This window comes from Mus caroli, unplaced genomic scaffold (genome assembly GCF_978045245.1).
Source record: "Mus caroli unplaced genomic scaffold, Mus_caroli_1 scaffold_10, whole genome shotgun sequence".
Classification (NCBI taxonomy): Eukaryota; Metazoa; Chordata; class Mammalia; order Rodentia; family Muridae; genus Mus; species Mus caroli.
The window spans coordinates 1,680,177-1,699,641 of NW_028227265.1; the positions used below are offsets into that span (position 1 = coordinate 1,680,177).

Here is a 19,465-nt window from a genome sequence, read left to right on the forward strand (position 1 = left end):
TGAGCCAGATTCAGAAAAACAATGCTGATATCTTTCTCTCATATGCATGTTAAATAGATTGATTTAAATTGAAATTAGGGGTGTGAATGTGAGTGTGTGTATGTGTGTGTGCATGCCTGTGTGTATGGTGTATAAATGTGTGTGTATATGTGTGTGTGTGTGCATGTGTGTGTTGAAATTAGAAAGGGGAAGAATGTGGGAGGAGATAAACCATAGAGGAGAACAAAAAGAAGAGAGTATATGGAATCCACAAGACATGAAAGCAGAAGCGGGACTGTTTGGTGTGAAAGGACCAAAAAGAGGTGGGGAGCACATGGGCAGAGCGAATGAAGATGAAATATGAGTGGGACAAATAAGAAAAATGTATGACTTATATGTTTGAAATACTATAATGAGGCCCATTGCTTTATATGCTAACTTGAAGAAAGGAAGAGAAAGAAAAGAAACCGCCAGTCAGAAATATTGTACCCAGAAAAAAAAAAAAGTCCTCAGAACAAAATAGAGATGGAAGAATTCTCAAGCCCAAAAGAGCCATGGGAAAGCACATCAAAGCATCACGTGTGCTGAAGAAGACAGGCCATCCAGAAGCTTTGAATTCAGAAGTTTTAGTGTGCAGTTGTGGCATTTATTATGTAATGCGTGGCATATGGCGCTTTTAACTCAAGTATAAAGTTAATAGATTAATGTATTAAAAATAATCACAGCTCCACTAATTTGTTAAAGATACAAAACGTCAAAAGGGGGAAGTGCAACATTAATAGCATAAAATGTGTGAGAGGAGTAAATGTGTGGAATTTTCAAACACAAATTAAGTTGTTCCTGGCCTAAATTAGGAAATTATGTTTTTTATAAGACCCATGGTAACCATAAAGGAAAACTTTCCAGAAGTCAGAGAAATAAATGCTCGGCTGGTAAAGTGTGTGCTGCATGACCGTGAGGACCTGAGTCTGTATCCCTAGCACCCATGTAAATGGGTGAGATTACAGCACAGAGGAAGTAGAAACAGGCAGGGATCGCTGGCCAGGCCGTCTAGCCAGTTAGTGTGCTTCAGGAAGAGAGCAATTGAGAAATGGTACCCGACACTGACTTCTGACCTCCCCAGGCAGCCCTCCCCAGCACATGCTCACAGAAAAGTAAAACAAATGACAAAGAGGACAAACGTCCTATCACAAACTCACTGAGAGAAGGAAATGAGGAAGCAGTGCTGAGGAGGTCTTAGTCGCAAACACTCATGTCAGCAAAACCCAGGCTCCTCAAACAAGCAACCTGACTCCACACCTCAAGAAACTAGAAAGAACTGAAGTCAGAGTTGTCAGAACAGAAGTGCACTAAAGAGAGACCAGAAAAAAAGTGTGTATATGTATGAGTATATGTGTATGTGTGCATGTGTGTGTGCCTGTGTATGTGTGTACATGTGTACAAGTATGTGTATGTAAGTGCTTGAGTGCACATGTGTGTGCCTGCATGCATGTGTGTGGGAGGGTGGAGTTATACTTGTCATGCAAAGATCTGAACACGTAATCTGCACAGACAAACTTAAAGGACATTGTGTAAAGTTGAATAACCCAAATACTATGTGGTCATATTCACACATTGTCCTGTTGTTAGGGTTTCTATCGTTGTGATTAAACACCATGACCAAAAACAACTTGGGGAGGAAAGGAATTATTCAACTTCCAACTCTTAGGTTGCCACCCAGCACTGAGAGAAGTCAACTTAGGAACTCTTGGCAGGAACTAAAGAAGAGGCAATGGAGGAAATGCTGTGTAATGTGTTGCTCCCTGTGGCTGTGTTACTGTCTCAGCATGAGTTACAGAACCCAAGACCACCTGCTCAGGAGTGGCACTGCCCACAGTGGGCTGGACCCTTCCACATAAATCATTAATCAAGGGAATGCCCCCACAGCCTTGCTTCTAGGCCAGTTGTGTGGAGACATCTTAACTGAGGTTCTTTCTTCCCAAATGACTTTAGCTTGTGACAAGTTTAAAAAAAAAAAAACTAACCAGGGCACAAGTGTTATCTAAAACACAGAAAATGGTGATTGCCAGGGTCAAAGGGTTGGTATAAAGAGGACAAAGAGACACAAATACTCAGTCATATCATGAACTAGCTACAAATGTCTGATAGTTCATCACAGGTTGGAGTAGATGCATTCATAATTTGGGCATATAGCCAGTATGCATGGTATATGTACATCAGTTTAAAATAAGTAAACAAATCTCTGGCCAATCCTAACAAATTTCCACTGAGAAAATAGATCTGTTAGACAATCAAATACTTTTTTGATTTTTTTAAGTGTGTGTGTGTGTGCACATAGTCATGCCCATGTATGAATCTGTATGCGTGATTGTATGTGTGTAGATGAAATTATATATGTGTGTGTGTATATATGTGTGTGTATATATATGTATGTATATATGTGTATACATATGTATACGTGTGTGTGTATATATATATGTGTGTGTGTGTGTGTATGTGTGTGTGTGTGTGTATGTATATGTATACATTGGTGAGCATTGGCTAAAGCTGTTGGAGATTGGGTCAGAGTTTATTGGGTCAGAGTTTCTCCCTGGTCTGAAACTCAAAAAGTAGGCTTAGCTGGCTGACTAGCATGCTCTAGAATCTGTCTGTCTCTACCATCCCCAAGTGGAGATCATAAGTAAGTTCCACCACACCTATATACTTTTTAGATCATGGGTCCTGGAGATCAAACTAAGGTCCTCATGCTTGCGTGGTAAATACTTTCTTTCCTGAATGAGATAACTACCCAACTGGCAAAATAATTTTGACCCAATACTTTGTGCCCATTAAACCACACACACTGAGCACAGAATGGTTGCTAGTTACAAAGCCACAGCATATCCCCAAGTATGTCAAGAATATTTGAATCAGGCAGAAGTCTTCTGAGCTAAGAGGAAATGACCAGCTGTTTTAGTTATGGTTTTATTGCTGTGAAGAGACACCATGACCATGAGAACTCCTGTCTAGAAAAACATTTAAATGGGGCTGGCTTACAGTTTAGAGGTTTAATCCACTATTATCATGGCAGGTAGCAAGGCAACATGTAGGCAGACATAGTGTTGGAGAGGTTCTACATCTGGATCTTCATGCAGCAGGAAAAGAGAAAGCCACTGAACCTGGCTTGAGCTTCTAGAACCTCAAAGGTAACCCGCCCCCCCCCCCGCCCCTCGTGACACACTTCCTCCAGTAAGGCTCTACTTACTCCAATAAAGCCACACATCTAAATCATTTCAAATAATTTTACTCCCTATAAGCCTTAGAGGGGGCCTTTTCATTCAAAACACCACACAGTTTGTGGACAACAAATGGCCACAGATGGCTTTGGGAATCATTATAATAAGTCACCTCATTGTCTGTCGGTCATGGAGACCTCAGGATTCTCTCCAAAGATGTAGTTGACACAGGATTCCTTTGGTACTCTTTGAACTCCTCCTTGCCTTTATGCTGTGGTTGTAATGTCCTTGAGCGTCTCTCATCCAATGACTAGGGCCCCAGGATCACCAAGGTAGGTCCATGCTTGAGTGCCTCCTTGAGGTGGCTTTCTATTGACCCTATCAAGGTTTCTCCAGTCTTCATCACAGCCCATAGTCTTCCTTCCATCTCCTTTCCACAGTGGTCATGACTGATACATGCTCGGAAGATTCCTCTAGGTTCTTGTGGCTTCTCCCTGAGCATCCTCACCAAATATGCTTTATGATGAATGAGATTTTCTGATTGAATGAAATACTCTGTTATTGAATGAGAATGTCCCCCACAGGCTCAGGCAATTGACCACCTGTTTTCCAGTTGGTAACACAGTTTGGGAATATTTAGGAGGAGTGGCTCTACTTCCAACCCCACCTCTCTCCTCCATGCTTGTGGCTAAAGAAAAGATATTTCAGTTCTTTGCTCCTGCCACTATTCTTGCTGCTATGCCATTAAGACGTGATGGATTCTTATCTGTCTGGAAATGAAAGTCAAAATAAATGGTCTCTTTCTTAAGTTGCCTTTGGTCATGGTGTTTTATCATAGCAATAGAAAAGTAATACACAGCTCTGAATAAGTCTTTTGGTTATTCAATCTCATCCTCACGCCTACTTCTCAGAAAACTTGGGTCAGTGCATGTCATATTATCAAGAGAAGATTCTGCTGCTATCACAGCCACCAATGTATCACATAAGTAATTCAGTAAACTTCAACCTATACTCTGAGAGGTTCAGGTTCATCTCTTAGAATTTCTGATGTTAATAATGCTGCCACTCCAGTCATTCCTTTTACCTAACCCTCTGTCCATTTTATCTGTATGTGTTATTCAGTCCACAGTGTAACAAAGAATATTAAAAGCTGCAAGAGAAAAAGAACGAATAACACATAAAGGCAGACATATTAGAATAACACTTGACTTTCCAATGGAGACTTAAAAAGCCAGAAAGGCGTTCTATGCATTCTAAGAGACTGCAGATGTCAACCTAGACTACTGTAACCAACAGGACTTGCAGTCGTGATAGATGGAGAAAGACAATGCAGAATGAAACCAAACTTAAGCAATATTTATCTACACACCTAGCTCTACAGAAGGTGCTAGAAGAAAAGCTCCAACCTGAAGAGGTTAACCACAGCCAAGAATAAAAACCAGGAATAAAGATCGCAGACCAGCAAATCAAAATGGGGATGGGATAAAATGGGGTTGGGGTGGGGTAAGCCCCAAAACAAAGGAAATCAACAAACACTGCTCACTGATGTTTTTAAACATCTGTGGTCTCAGCTCCCCAATAAAAATCACATCCTGGCAGATTGTATATAAATACAGAATCCATCCTTCTGCTACAGACAAGAAACACCTTAGAATTAAGGATAGACATTACCTCAGGGTAAAAACATAGAAAACAATACTCCAAAAACATGGACCCAAGACATAAGCTAGTGTAGCCATTTTAATATCTGGCAGAATATAGTTCAAACCACAACAGAAACAATAGAAAGCTTACAAACTAATGGACACTGAACAACTCACTACTGAATGAAAAAATGAGTTAATACAGAAATTAAGAAGGAAATGGAAAGCCTTTAAGAATTGAATAAAAATGAAAACACCCCAAACTTAAGGGACACAATGAAGGTGGTTCTAAAAGACAACACACCTGAAAGCTCTAGTATAAGAGGATCTATTATGCAAAAGGAGTAGAGGGCAAGAAATAATCAAACTCAGGGCTGACATCAATAAAATAGAAACAAACAACCAAAAAACAATACAAAGAATTAATGAAACAGAGAGTTGGTTCTTTGAGAAAATCAATAATAGTGACAACCCCTTATCCAAGTTAACTAAAAAGTAGAAAGAGAATATCCAAATTAAGAAAATTAAAGATGAAAATTGTGGCATAGCAACAGCCATCAAGAAGAAACAGAATTACAAAGACATACTTTAAAAACCTATATTCTACCAAATGGGAAAATCTAAAAGACGTGGATAATTTGCTTAGTATATACAACCCACCAAATAAAAATTTAAACAGACCTATAGCCCCCAGTGAAATAGAAGCAGTCAGTCATGAAAAGTCTCGAGAGAGACAGAGAGAGAGACAGAGAGAGACAGAGAGAGAGAGATAGAGAGACAGAGAGACAGAGACAGAGACAGGAGAACATGATAGTTTTAGCACAGAATTCTGCCAGATTTTCAAAGAAGAATTGATGCCAGTACTCTGGAAATTGCCCCACAAAATAGAAACAGAAGAGATATTGCCCAACTCCTTTCAAGAGGCCACAGATACCAAAATTACACAAAGATCTAAAGATGCAACAAGGAAAGAGAATTACAGATGAATTTACTTTACGAACAGAAATGCAAAAATTCTGAATAAAGTACTTGCCAACTGAATCTAAGAGAAGTAGCCTGGAACACATTGCCACAGGAGAAAACTTCTTGAACAGAACATAAATAGCACAGGACTAAGATCAACAATTAACATGGCCTCGGGAAGCTGAGAAGCTTCTACGTGGCAGAGGACACTGTCATTCAGACAAAGTACCAGGTTATAGAGTGGAAAAACATTTCTATAGACTGAACAGTCAAAAAGAGGGCTAATATCTAAAATATATAAAGAACTCAAAAAAAAACTAGACATCATGTAAATAAACTAGTTTTAAAACTGGGTACAGTTATAAACAGAATTCTCTAAAGATGAATATTTTCTTCATAATAACAAATGGCTGAGAAACACTTAAATGCTTAGTTTTCTTAGTTATCAGGAAAATGAGAATCAAAACTACTTTGATATTTCATTATACCCGTTAGAATGAACAAGATCATTTTTTTAAAAATGACAACTATTGCTGGAGAGGATGTGGAATGGGGGAACACTCATCTGTTGCTGGTAGGAGTGAAAACTTGTGCAGCCACTGTGGAAATCAGTGTGCTGGTTCCTTAGGAAGCTGAGAATATATCTACCTCAAGGTCCAGCTGTTTCTCTCTTGAGAATATACCCAAAAGATACTTCATCTTACCACAGAGAAACTCAGTCAACCATACTTGTTGCTTCTCTATTCACAATAGCCAGACATTGGAACCAACTGGATGCCTATCAACAGATGATTGGGTAAAGAAAATGTGTTACACAATGGAATATTATTCAACTGTTTTAAAAAAATGAAATCATCAAAATTACTCATAAATGGGTGGACCTAGGAAAAAATACCCTGAATAAGGTAATCCTTTTCCAGGAATACAAATACAGTATGTATGAATGTTAGCTGTTAAACCTTTGGTAAGCAGACTAGATTCCATATAAACACAGACCTGGGTGTAGTACAGTACTAGGTGGTGGTGAATCACCCTAGCAAGGTGGAATGGAAAAGATAGATATAGATGGATTGTGTGTGTGGTGGGGTGCAATTGGAATGGAAAGATCCATTGGTAAGGGAGACAGAACAGGAGGTGACAGAGAGAATATGGGGAAAGGTAGCTAAACCTAAAGGCCATTTGAGGGATTGTATGGAAACCTTATACGGTAGAAGAGTCCTTAAATATATAAATATATGAAGATGATATGGGGGAGACAAAGCCCTAACTGGCCATCTCTCGTCACCAAATGAATCCTCAAGTTCAAGAACTGGATTACATCTAATCAAGTTTTTGGCTAAAGGGACCCTATGGGAACTCTCAGATAACCCAAGCTATTTCCAAGGCTATTGGTTACTCCCCACAAACTGATGTTTAGGCCCTGTTACGAAGACAACACCTACACAACTCACTGAACATGGAGAAGCAGAGTTGGTGCCTACAGAGAGCCTTTTCTTCTGCAGACTACTGTTCATGGTACTAGAAAGTATTCCTCACACTACCAAAGTAGATAGGTAAGCACCAACCAGCTACAAATGCATTTTGATTGACAATTGTGACCTGCCTTCAAGGTGTGTAAGAGTGGCACAAAACTTGTGTGAATAACTAATATTTGATTTAGGGCCCACTCCACGAGAGGGAACCTAACATTGACATTGCTTGGGTGATCAGGAACCTGAGACTAAATAGCTCAGAGACCTAGGGAAAACCAAATATTGTTCTGCTAAAGGAATGTAGCAATAAAATGAATTCTAATGACATTCAGCAACACTCAGAGACCAGTGTCTTGCTCAGCCATTATCAGAGATGGTTATTCCTGTAGTAGATGGAAACTGCTGAGTCCTACAGTTAGACAATGTGTAGAAGGCAAGAAACCTTGGAACACTCAGACCTAAATTGAATGTCTCCATCAATTCCCTCTCCTCAGGGCTCAGTGAACCGTGCAGAGTGATTGTAAGAGCCTGAGGGGATTGAAGTCACCAAAAAGTCAAGGTCTTCCAAACATAGCAGGACCTGTGCACATATGAACAGAGACTGTGGTAGCATACACAGAACCTGCATGGATCTGTGCCAGATGGAGTCCCAGCACTGAGAGTAGAAGTGGACACAAGCCCCTATCCCTAACTCAAAAGCTATCTCAATTGATAACCACTCACAAATAAAAAAAATGACTTTTTCCAGGTAGTCATCAAACATGGTATAACAAATTACAGTAAGACTAGGCACATACCCTCATATAAAGGCTAGGAGGCCCGATCTTCTCTGATAGGAAACAGGGGAGGGGGATGGGAGGAGGGGTTGGAAAGACAGGAGGGAGGGGAACTGTAGTCAGGATATAATATATGAGAGAAGAATAAATAAAGTTAGGATAGGAAGGGAGGAAGGGAGGGAGGGAGGGAGGGAGGGAGGGAGGGAGGGAGGGAGGGAGGGAGGGAGGGAGGAAAGAAGAAAAGATTTGTTTTTTCCAACATAGTCTGGACTGGGTATGGTATAGTATACCCATAGTATAGACTGGGTATGGTATAATATACACTGAGTATGGTATATTATACCCATATTATAGACTGAGTATACAAACTACTCTTAAGGCCAGGCCATCTTTTGGGCTTTGTTGATTTATTTCTACAAAAAGGAAACCCCAGTGTCATAAGGTATAAAGTTTCTGGGCTTCTGATACATTTCTAAAGTCTTTTTGGGTTCTCAGGATTCTGAAAGACTCAGCATAAGACTCAACTCCTCACACACCTTCACTGTCCCACTCTGAGTTCACTTTCTTCCCATTACTCTCTCGCAGTGTGTTTAAGGCCTTGGTCTGCTGGTGTATATGTGTCAGGATGATGCTCTGTGTCTGACTCAATGGTTCTCAACCTTCCTAATGCTTCAAACCTTTAATACAGTTCTTCATATTGTGGTGAACCCAAACATAAAATTACTTTTGTTTCTACTCCATAACTGTAATTTTGCTACTGTTATGAGTTGTAATGTAAATATTTTTGGAGATAGAGGTTTGTCAAAGGAGTCATGACCCACAGATTGAGAACCAATGTTTTAGACTGTTGTTTTTATAGAAATAGCTAGGTCCCACAAGCTCATCACTGAATACCAGTAACAAAGTAAACATAACACCTGTACAGAAGGTCCTGGTTGGATGGATGATGGATGGATGGATGGATGGATGGATGCTTGGGCAGATGGATGCATGGATGAATGCATGAATAGATATATGGATGGATACATGCATGCATGGATGCATGAATGGACATATGAACATATGTATGGATGCATGGATGGATGGATGGATGGATAGATAGATGCATGGATGGATGGATGGATGGATGGATGGATGGATGGATGGATGGATGAATGTATAGATTCATGGATAGGTGGATGCATGGATTGATGGATGGATGGATAGATGAATGCATAAATGGATGGATAAATACATGGATAGATGCACGGATGGATGGAAGGAAGGATGTGTGTCAGGAAGCAGGTTTTGGAACTGGGGCTACAGCTTCCTGCCCTTTTGTAAAGACCCAGGAAGCTCTGAGAGAACAGGCAATGGATGTTGAGTGCTGACTTCCATCTCTCCCTGAGACTACAGAACTTCCCCTTTCTCACAACCCTGTTTTCTTTTAGAAACCTGAGTCCTCCAGACCGTTCTTATTGGGAGATCTTATTTCTCCGGAGATTTCAAATATTGATCACCCCTTTCTCACTAAGCAATACCCATAGCACCCCAGAGAGGCTTGCTTTCACTCACACAATGCATATTTTGGGCTTGGAAAACAGATATGTGTCATTCTTGGGTATTATTTCTCTTGGAATGTCCCCACACTCCATCTCTGTGGCTTGCTAATCAGACTGCATCTCTCTACTTCCTGCAAAATCCTTGCTAGTTCTTCTGTGAAGATCAGAACACCAGAGTCACCATATTGAAGCCACGCTTGTCTTGATGTTGACTTCAACACTTAACAATCCTTCAAACACGCTAGCCTGTCTTTCTGAACTGCCTGGCTCCAGGAAGCTTGCCTGTAAGAGCATTCCTACCCAGATTTTCTCCATTCTGTACCTAATATGCAGCCGCTATGTCCACTTCCAGCATCCTTTTCCCAACCTTGTTTCGAGTCCTTTTCCCCTTCAATTCTTTTTTTTTCTTTTAATAATTATCATAATAAACTCTCTCTCTCCCTCAGACAAACTTACCTGGCAAAATAATCGTAAGGCAGGCCTCCTCATTTTGTGGGGTGAGGGGTGGGGATGGTTTATGTTTCTCTGTTTGTATGTGTACAGGTGAGTGGGGGGCACATACATGTGGAAGTAAGAGTACAACCTCAGATGTGGTTGTTATCTTTGCAGACAGGCTCTCTCGCTGGCCCGCAGTTCACCAATTAGGCTATCTTGGCTGTCTCCACTCTCCCAAGCCCCCAGCACTTGGATACAAATGCATGCCTGCCACCAGGACAGGTTCTGGTGACTGAGCTCAGGTCCTCACGTTCTCTTGCTTGCTCGAAGGAGCTTTACCGACTATACCATCTCCCCATCCCTCTTCTCCATCTTTAAAGGAAGCAGCCATGCTGATACAGTGGCACAGTACGATGTGGCATTGTACATGCCTGGTAGTGTGTTCACTTCCTCCAGTCCTCCTCTCAACCCTCTGCCAACTCCAGGAGAAATAGTACTTTCTTCATCTCCCTGTCTGTTCCTGACTCCTGCTGTTTTCAACATGCTAAGTACCACTCTGGATGTGTGTCTTTCTAACTCATTCCCAGCCTCTGCAGCAATACAGTCAGAGATGTGAATGAATGAATGAATGAATGAATGAACGAACGAACAATGAATGAGTGATTAAATATGAGATAATTAATTTTTAGAAAACGATTCCGCATTTGTACTGTCAGAATCATTCCTTTCCAGGTTTCCTCCACTCAGGCAGCAGCCACCTCCAATCCCAGCATCCTTTGACCAACCTTGTTTAGGGTCCTTTTCAGGCCATATAAAATGGCTTCTTCTTTAGAAAATCAATACTGGCTTCTTCATGGCCTTCCTGTTACCTTGAACAAATCACACAAACAGGATGTCCGTGATTTTTCAATTAATCCATAGGGAATGCCTAAAAGGACTTAAGATCCACAGCTGAAGACACTAACACAGCGTCTGCAGCAACCATGCCGGATTCCAGGTCCCTGATGAGCATCCCCTAATGAAAGGGGAGCACATTTCCTGGCTTACAGGAAGGAGAGCCAGAACCAAAGGAAGCGATTAGATACTGGAAACTCGGTCCTTGGCCAGTCATCCTCCCAGATGCAGAAAGCCTGTGGCTGTCTAGTGTCTTCTCTAAGGGCGTGAGGTTGCAGATCAGCTGCAGCATCTACCCTGGCTTCTGCTTCCTGGCCCTGTGGCCCATTTTCAGGAGAAAGCCTGCATTGCAGGCAATGAATGTCCCCCACACAGGAGCCCTGAAGAACTCCTCAGGGGAGGGTGGGCCCCAGTCTGTTGCTCTATCTGTCCTCATGCTCCGGAAGTCAGGCCAGTCTTGACACCCCCTCAGCCTCTTTGAGATATCACAAGTATGTTTGATTAAGATCTTAAATGAAATAAGCCATTGGCTTCATTTGGAATGTATCAGAGTTAAAAGTTTCTTTCTGTGCATAATTAATAGTCTACCTCTTTGAAGATAAATTCTATCTATCCAACTATTAATGGGTCATTTCCCTTTGCCTGTTGCTATGTCATTTCTTTGCCCAAAGTAAAATACGATACAAAGAGAAATGGATTGGTAAAGAATAAATTTTCCTAAAAGTAATTTACATTTTTCTCCCCGATGAGAAAAGCTGGAGAATGTTTTAAATGTGTGTCCAGCTGACAACCAGCTGCAAATGTCTTACATCTTAGTGGGCTTCGCCTCTTTGTGCTGAAAGTGCCAGTGATAGAGCACAAGTCACATTGCTTTGCAATCTGCCAGCACCTCTTTTATTCTAGATGGGTTACAGGCCTCTCCTGCATCTGTTAGGACTGACTTTTGTTATGCCAGCCCTGGGCTTGGTTGGCCATATTCGGCTTCCCTGGGGCTGTGGCCCACTTGCTTTCCAAAAACATGTTTGTTGTTTCCAGTTTCCTGCAAGTCTTTATTTTCTCATCATTAAATAGCCTGACTTGGAAGTTCCCTGAAGTTCCCCAAAACAAAACAAAACAAAACAAAATCAACCAACCAACTAACCAACAAACAAAAAAGCCATACCTACACTAAACATTCTACAATGGCCAATGATGTATCAGAACTTCAGTGACCATGGAGAAGTTGGTATCTTGCAGGTCCAGGGTCAGGTTGTCTTGGGTTATCTTAGCCGTAAATAGCTATTTGTTGCCCACCTGTGTGAGATCCAACATCCTCAGAAGGATTTTATATATATATATATATATATATATATATATATATATACACACACACACACATATGTATATATACATAAACACACACACACACACACATAGGTGCTTTGCTCCCATCAACTTCAAAGCTAAGAATGATGGCAGCTAACATCTGTGGCCTGTGGCTGAGATGTCCACCATTTTGCTATAGCCTGCCTAGCTGATGTTTCTACTAAGCTAATTTTTTTTTTGATTTATGATTGTTTTTGTTTCCTCATTGGAACAAATGGTATTTGAGGTAATCTAATCTGTTTCCTGGCTATGGACATTCATATTTGCCTCTAGAATAAGCTGTCTCTTATTCTTTTTGTGATGAGAGCTATTCCTTTTAAGAAGAAGTAATTCTTTCTGGTCTACTAGTCATGAACACTGGCGTGCTGGAGGCATATAGTGAACCTCTAGTCACTAATAAGGGACTGAAGCAGAGCCTGACTGGAGGTCAACATGTCTCAGTAGCAGTAAAGACCCATTAAAGTAAAACTATTTCCTTTAGATCCAGAGGATCTGGCTTGGTAGTTGGTCAGCTGATTCATCTATCTAAAGGATCACCCTTCCGGAAGGCAGTACCACTTGAAGCCATGCTAAGTGGATAGGACGGGAAATTATCCCTTTAATGTTTTTCTTCCCAGAATCTCCATCGTCAGTGAACATTGTACATTGTTCAGGAGGGGTTGCTGACAAGACCTTAGACAACTTTGTAAGTCTGCGTACTTCTGAATTGCTCAGAAAAGTGTTACTTTTCCAGTTTTCCTTTCTGTCTCTCAGCATGATTTCTCTGGTCCTTTTGGCCTCATTCCTCTTTCTCTGAAGTTCCCCTCCCTCCCTTTTTTTGCCAAGCGGGCGTCTCTTTATCATGTGGCTCACCTTCATACTGACCTGACTCAAATGGCATGGGTTTCTCTCTTCCTCTACTTTAGGCAGCTGCTGAGGTTCACAGTTCACTGCTTTGGGGTTTGTCTTTTAAACTCAAATAAAACTGTCAAGACTAAAAACCACAAGTGAGAAGCCCGATTTCTCCTTAACATGTTGTGACTCCATAGTGACGTCTCAAAATTTCCAGTAAGAAGCAAGTGTTTTAAATATGAGATGTTGTGAAAAGGCCATTATATGTGCATACATGTCAGTGTGTGTGTGTTTGTACACATTATACACATATATAATTTTTAAGTATACATGGATAGTATTAGGATCAACCAAATTAATTTTCTTGAATGTTGTTGTTCTGGGCAGTTGAACTTAGGGAGGACTTTGCACAGCTAGGTGGGTACTGTATCTATCAGAGAGCTGTATTCCCTGCCCACTAAAATGACATTACTAACTTTATATTTCTTCATACTCTCTGTTGTGTTTAGTTTAAATGAAAAGCACAGTTACCATTAAATAAGGACATAAAAATTATTACAGACATAATCTTTCCCTACCTCTGTGTGCTGGCGAGGGAACCCAGAAATTCACAAGCATTGCCTGGCATTCCTAACTCTTTGTCATCTTTATCTGGAGACAAGGTCCTAGTAGTGTAGGCAGGCCTTCAAACTGTGATCCTCCAGTCTTAGGAGTAGCTGGAATTACCCCCCAAGACTATGTTGGGATCTTTTGTTTTTGATGAAACCATTGTGCCACAATGGTGAACCAAAGTTAAGGTTTGCACTGAACAATTAAGAGACGTGTGCTGCTGCTGCTGCCACCGCCGCCGCTACCGCTGCCACTGGATGCCAAATGAAAGCAAGCCCCATATGAGCTGAATCCTAAAAGCAGGCCATTAGGCAAGATCAGGCTGGTTCTGATATTCATGTTGCAAACTACAATATACAGTCCTTCTCCACTTGTGATCCACTGGGCCCTGAGCCATGCTAGACTGTTCAAACAATAAATGCTTCAACGTTCTTAAAGTATTTCCCTCATAAAAGTCTTCATAGAGGCCTCATAGCAAGCCTCTGCACTGCTCCAGGCAGTCAGTGATGGCTGTGGAAGGGGGCTAGTGAGGAGACACCCACAGCTCCACTGGGACCAAACTGTAAAAGGCTTTCGGAAGCCAGCAATGGTGTGAGATGAATCATCAGCCATTCAGAGAAAGGGTGTTTCCCACACATTTAATTGATTGTAGGAGCAGAAGAGGAGATGGAAGAACAGGAATTCTTCAGAGTCCCCTGTGGGGGCAGTGGGCTTTGTTCCTGCAATGTCCTCCTCATTCAGTTGCCCCTGCCCAAGAGCTAAGGGTAGAGCTTGCTATAAAACATAAATCAGAAAAGAAAAATGGATCATTTGTAGCTGAATGTAGTTTGTGCATGTGGTGCATGTATGTGTGAGTATACACATGGTTGGTATGTGCTGTGTATGTGTGTATAGTATGTGTGTGGTGTGTGTATGTGTGTGTAATATGTGTGTGGTATGTATGTGTGTGGAGTATCTGTTCAACATGTGTGTGTGTGTGTGTGTGTGGTGTGTGGTTTGTATGTGGGTGCATGTGCTGTGTGTGAGAGTGTACATGTGGTATGTGCTGTGTATGTGTGTGTAGTATGTGTATGGTGTGTGTTGGGTGTGCGTGTGTGCTACATGTATGTATATACATGTGTGTGGTTTGTGTGTGTGTGTATGTAAAAGAGAGAGAGACAGAGAGAGACAGGAAACCATCTAACGGGGAAAATGGTGTCTTCTATATGGTGGGTAATGCCAGCCTTACTTTTAACCAAGAACTTTTAGGGTGACCATTAGCCCCTTGCTTTTAAAAAGAGAAAGAAAGCTTATGTTCAGAATTATACCCTCACCCTCACATGGATTTTTAAAGTCACTTTAATCCAGCGTGCTTTTGATCTAGTCATTACTCAGAGCTGAAGGTGATTCTCCATTAAAGCTGCCCCTCCTACATTCCCACTCTCTGACCTGTGAATGCTCTTGTTAGCTGCCTTATTAAGATGATATCCTGTCTCTGAAGTACGAAAAGAAGATTATCTCTTTACTTCATGTGTCATCACTGGAGAAACCTTTTTTTTTTTTTCAAAAAAGAAGTGGAGAAAAATAAAAGAAAATAAAAAGACTGCATTCTACAGATATTTAATTATTTTTCTGGTGCACTATGCTTTCCAAAAGAGGGGACTTCTGTCACCTCCAGGTGGTCCTCAAAGCTTTAGTAACATGCTTTCCTGTGACTGTAAACAAAAGTGGGAATCATGCCATACCTGCTTGGTTACAGGTGGCCTTTGACTTGTGTGTGTGTGTGTGTGTGCGCCTGCTGAGTTCTGAGGACTCACAGGATGATACAGAAACACGCCAAATGCACAGACACTGAATCATAGGTGGTCTGTACTATGTGATTGTGCCCACTACAGTACAGACTGCAGGTGTACTTTCAAGTGAAACTCCAGGCATGGGGGAGCTGGTTGGAGGGACACAGTTAGGACTGTGATGTCACTTGGCTGTCACCTTGCTGGAGGGCCACAGGTAAAGGCTATGATGTCACCTGGCTACAGAGCCACAGTTAGGGCTGTGATGTCACCTCCTTCATCAGACACCCAAAACTCTCTTGTTCAGATGACTGGGGCTGGGGGAGTAGGGGGCCACAAAAAGAACTTTGTCCATAAAGGGGTTCACAACCCACAAGAGGAGGTTTTGTCCAAGGGGTGGTGGTTAGTCACCTTTCATTGTCTATCTTGTTTCAGTGAGAATCTTTGGCCAAGATCACCAAAGGTAGCACTAGACATATGTGGGACTCTGTATGATCTCTTCCCTTTATTTAAGTCCTTTAGCCCATACTTCCTAGGGGTTCCTTTGGGCTCTCCAGGTCTTCCACAATCCTTATTAATAAATGGCTCCATTTACATATGTGTGTGTGTGTGTGTATATATATATATATATATATATATATATATATATATATATATACACATACATAAGTATATATGTAACCATAATAAAAAGCCCATGAATTTCAAATGCATTAGGGGCATGGGAGGGACTGGAGGAAGGAGGGGAGAAATTATGTAATTAATATTAATAGAATAAAAATATATAAAAATTTAAAAGAAAAATATAGGGTTCCAGTCCTTCCTATCCCCCACTCCTCTTCTTGGGTGGTCAAACACTCCCTCACTTAATCCTATGTTTGCATAGATAGGAAGGAACTTTCCACTTTCACTAAATATGAAAAAAAAAAAAGACATCTGTTAATATACTTTTTACAAAAACAGCTAGGAGGGGTTTGCCAGGAAAACTAGAGACACCGCAAAGAACAGGAAGAAATATGTCTTTTATTAGAAGTCTTATATGTACAGGGACAGCTGTCCCTCACAGCTTAGGGGAGGCTGCGAGGAAGCCACCGCTGTCCAAGGTCACCACGCTTACTTACACTGGAAACACCACTTAAACACCACTGAAAGTCATTAACAGATAAAGCCATTACACACAGATGCAGAGAGACACGGCGCCTGTGGACACTGTGCATTATTTTCTAAAAACAAGTCTACACAAAAAATACAATGTGCCAGTAAAAAAAAAAAAATAGGCATATCAATACATGTCTTTTTTTTTTTTCTTTCTTTTTTGTTAATACATGGTACTCTGAGCTTTTTGCTCAAGGTTTTTTGTTTTTTTGTTTTTTCTTTTATTTCATATCAAGATTCGCAGGCACTTTAGCAACCCAGCCTTGGCTTAAAATACAGGATGTTCAGACCTACAGATGAACAGCGGGAACATGAGGAGGGCCTCGTGACACAGGCATGCACGAAAATGTGACTCCTGTTGCTCAGAGGGCCATCAAAATGTTCTCAAGTGGAATGGCTCTTCTTTGATTTGTCTTTATGATAAACGGCAGAATAACTTAGTAATGTGGCCTTGTCAGGAAGGGACACAATAGAGGGAATAGGAGACAAATACTGACTCCAACCTCAAAAGCTGTATTGAGATTGATTCTCAGAATCCAAAGTGACTGACTTTTTTCCTTGTCCCACTCTGTGCCTTCCTTGCCAACCTACTGCGACACAAATGAAGTAAAACAAGGATGGGATAGACTGGCCTAAACTCCTCCAGAGAATCTTCCCTCAGTTCCTATCTCCTTCCTCGTGGTGCAATGCACATGGGCCACTCCCATGTTCCTTGTTCCCAGGTGTCATGAATGGGACTGAACACGTGTATTTATAAACGCAGACTAGAATCATTGTGATATGGGTAGTGGAGTTATAAGGCAGTTGGAAAGTACCCCCCACCCCCTCACAACCAAACGGCACTGGCGTATGGCTTAGCTTCTTCACTACCACCCTAGAGCCTTCATGCTCCGAGGATCTGAGGAAATAAAGGGAACCCCAGATCGAGTGGGAGAACAGGGGTAACCCTGCTGCAAAGTTCTGGTGCACGCCGCAGTCACTTCCATCTACCAGAGACTGAGACATCACTTCCGGGGGGAGTGGGCGTCAGCAACATCTGCAGCCTCGGGTGGGGGTGGGGGGTCACTCTCTAAGATGAAGCTGTGAAGTCCGTAGGCATCTTAGGCATGGAGCTGAAGTTTCCGGTACTGCAGAGAAGCAGGTAGTTGATGCCTTGAACTTGATATTGGGGTCAGGGGGGGTTGGGGTCCTTCCACGAGATAGACGCAGTGGCAAAGACATTAAGGCCTTCCATTTCTTTGCTCATGCTGCTTAAAGGCACTGATACCAGCAACAGAAGTGTTCTGGAGTACCACCGAAGGTTTTCTTTTTTTAAAACTCCAAGAGCGCAAGTCTTCATGGGGAAATGTCCTTTATTGCATGACACAAAATGCTGCCATCCTCCTTTGAGCTCAGGAGTAGAAGGGCCGCCCTTTCTCCGGTGTCTGCAGTCTGTTCAGCCTAGCCACCTGAGATGGAGAAGGGGGCACATCTTGCCGGAAGGGCCCTCTGACTCCATCAGCTGGAGGCTGCTTCTTCAGCTGCTGCTCTTTCCGCCTCTGTTCCTGTCGGAGAAGCTCCTGGGTCTCCAGCATGACCCTGGCATTGAAGCCGTGCCCGCCTAGATAGCCGTTCCTTGAGCCCTGGTAACTGGAATACCTGGGGTTCTCCTTGGCACTCTGGAAGCCTTCGCCAGGGGCATAGTTCTGTTCCCAGGAATCCTGTGATATGGAGCTGGCATTCTTCCTGCTTTGTCTAGCAATAAAGCAAAGAAGTCAGTCAGGGATGAGAGAGAGATGAATCTCTAGGCTTTAGCAAATATCATCATGACCTGAGCACCCACCAGGTATCATGGTGAGGGGCTAGAGATCTCAAAATTGACTATCAGAGCTTGGGAAGATACCAATACCTGGGCTGCTAAAACATGTTGTTGCTCAAGCATAATGATCTAAATTCAATCCACAGTACCCATGCAAATAGCTGAATGAGATAGCACACATTCCAGCACTAGGGAGGAGAGACAAGAAGATCCACAGGGCTTGCTGAATGGCTTGTCTAGCCTACTTGGTGAACTCCAGACCATCAAGAAACCCTACCTAAAAAACAAACAAACAAAAACCCAAGGTAGATAGATAGTTCTTGAGGAATGACACTTGAGGGTGCCCTCTGGTTTCACATGTACACCCATGCATGGGTAGTCACACAGATGCACCTGCACTGAACATGCAGTCACACCACAAAAAAAAAAAAACAAATAAAACAAAACAAAAAAACCTTAATTGTCCTCAGCCAGTCCCAGGTTTCAGCTAAGTGACCAATGCTCACTGAACAAAAGACAGAAGCAGATTCAGTAGGTATTTAGGAACAGGTGCTTCTCCTAGCTTGAGGTGCCCTCTGATTGGCTCAAGGCAACCAGGTCCCCTGCAGTGTGGGCACAGACACATGTGTATAAGCAGCATCTAGCTTTGCACTAACCGCTGCTCACTTGAGCGTTACTGTTCAGGTCTAAGCTACCCACACGAGCAGTGTATCTAGCTGCTGCCAGGATGCTAGAAAATGGTGCGTGTTGCTCACTTTCATCTTCCAAAGACTGGGACATCGCTCTGTCACAAGGCAGCTCATGTGATAGACTACAGTACAAGCTCAGACAAAAATGAAAGGACAGCAGGCAGAGAGCTGGGCCAGCTCAGCTGCAGAAGCACTGGCCTAGCATACAGGAGGCCTGGGCTCCATCCCCAGAACCACATAAACCAGGGGTTGTACTGCATGCTTATAACTCCAGAATCTGTGAAGCAGAGGCAGGTGGTTCAGAAGTTCAAGGTCATCCTCGACTATATAG

The 19,465-nt window shown here is 42.1% G+C and overlaps 1 protein-coding gene across 6 annotated transcripts in view; it reads right to left on the minus strand.

The window, feature by feature from the left end:
* Positions 1-16,495: 16,495 nt before the first annotated feature.
* Pard3 (par-3 family cell polarity regulator) overlaps positions 16,496-19,465 on the minus strand; it is a 544,654-nt gene continuing 541,684 nt past the window's right edge. For all 6 annotated transcript variants that reach the window (XM_029480763.2, XM_029480762.2, XM_021170616.3 and 3 more), the window contains one exon: positions 16,496-18,381. In XM_029480763.2, the coding sequence (XP_029336623.1) occupies positions 18,039-18,381 (343 nt within the window). In that variant the 3' untranslated portion in view covers positions 16,496-18,038. The remainder of the gene's footprint in view (positions 18,382-19,465) is intronic.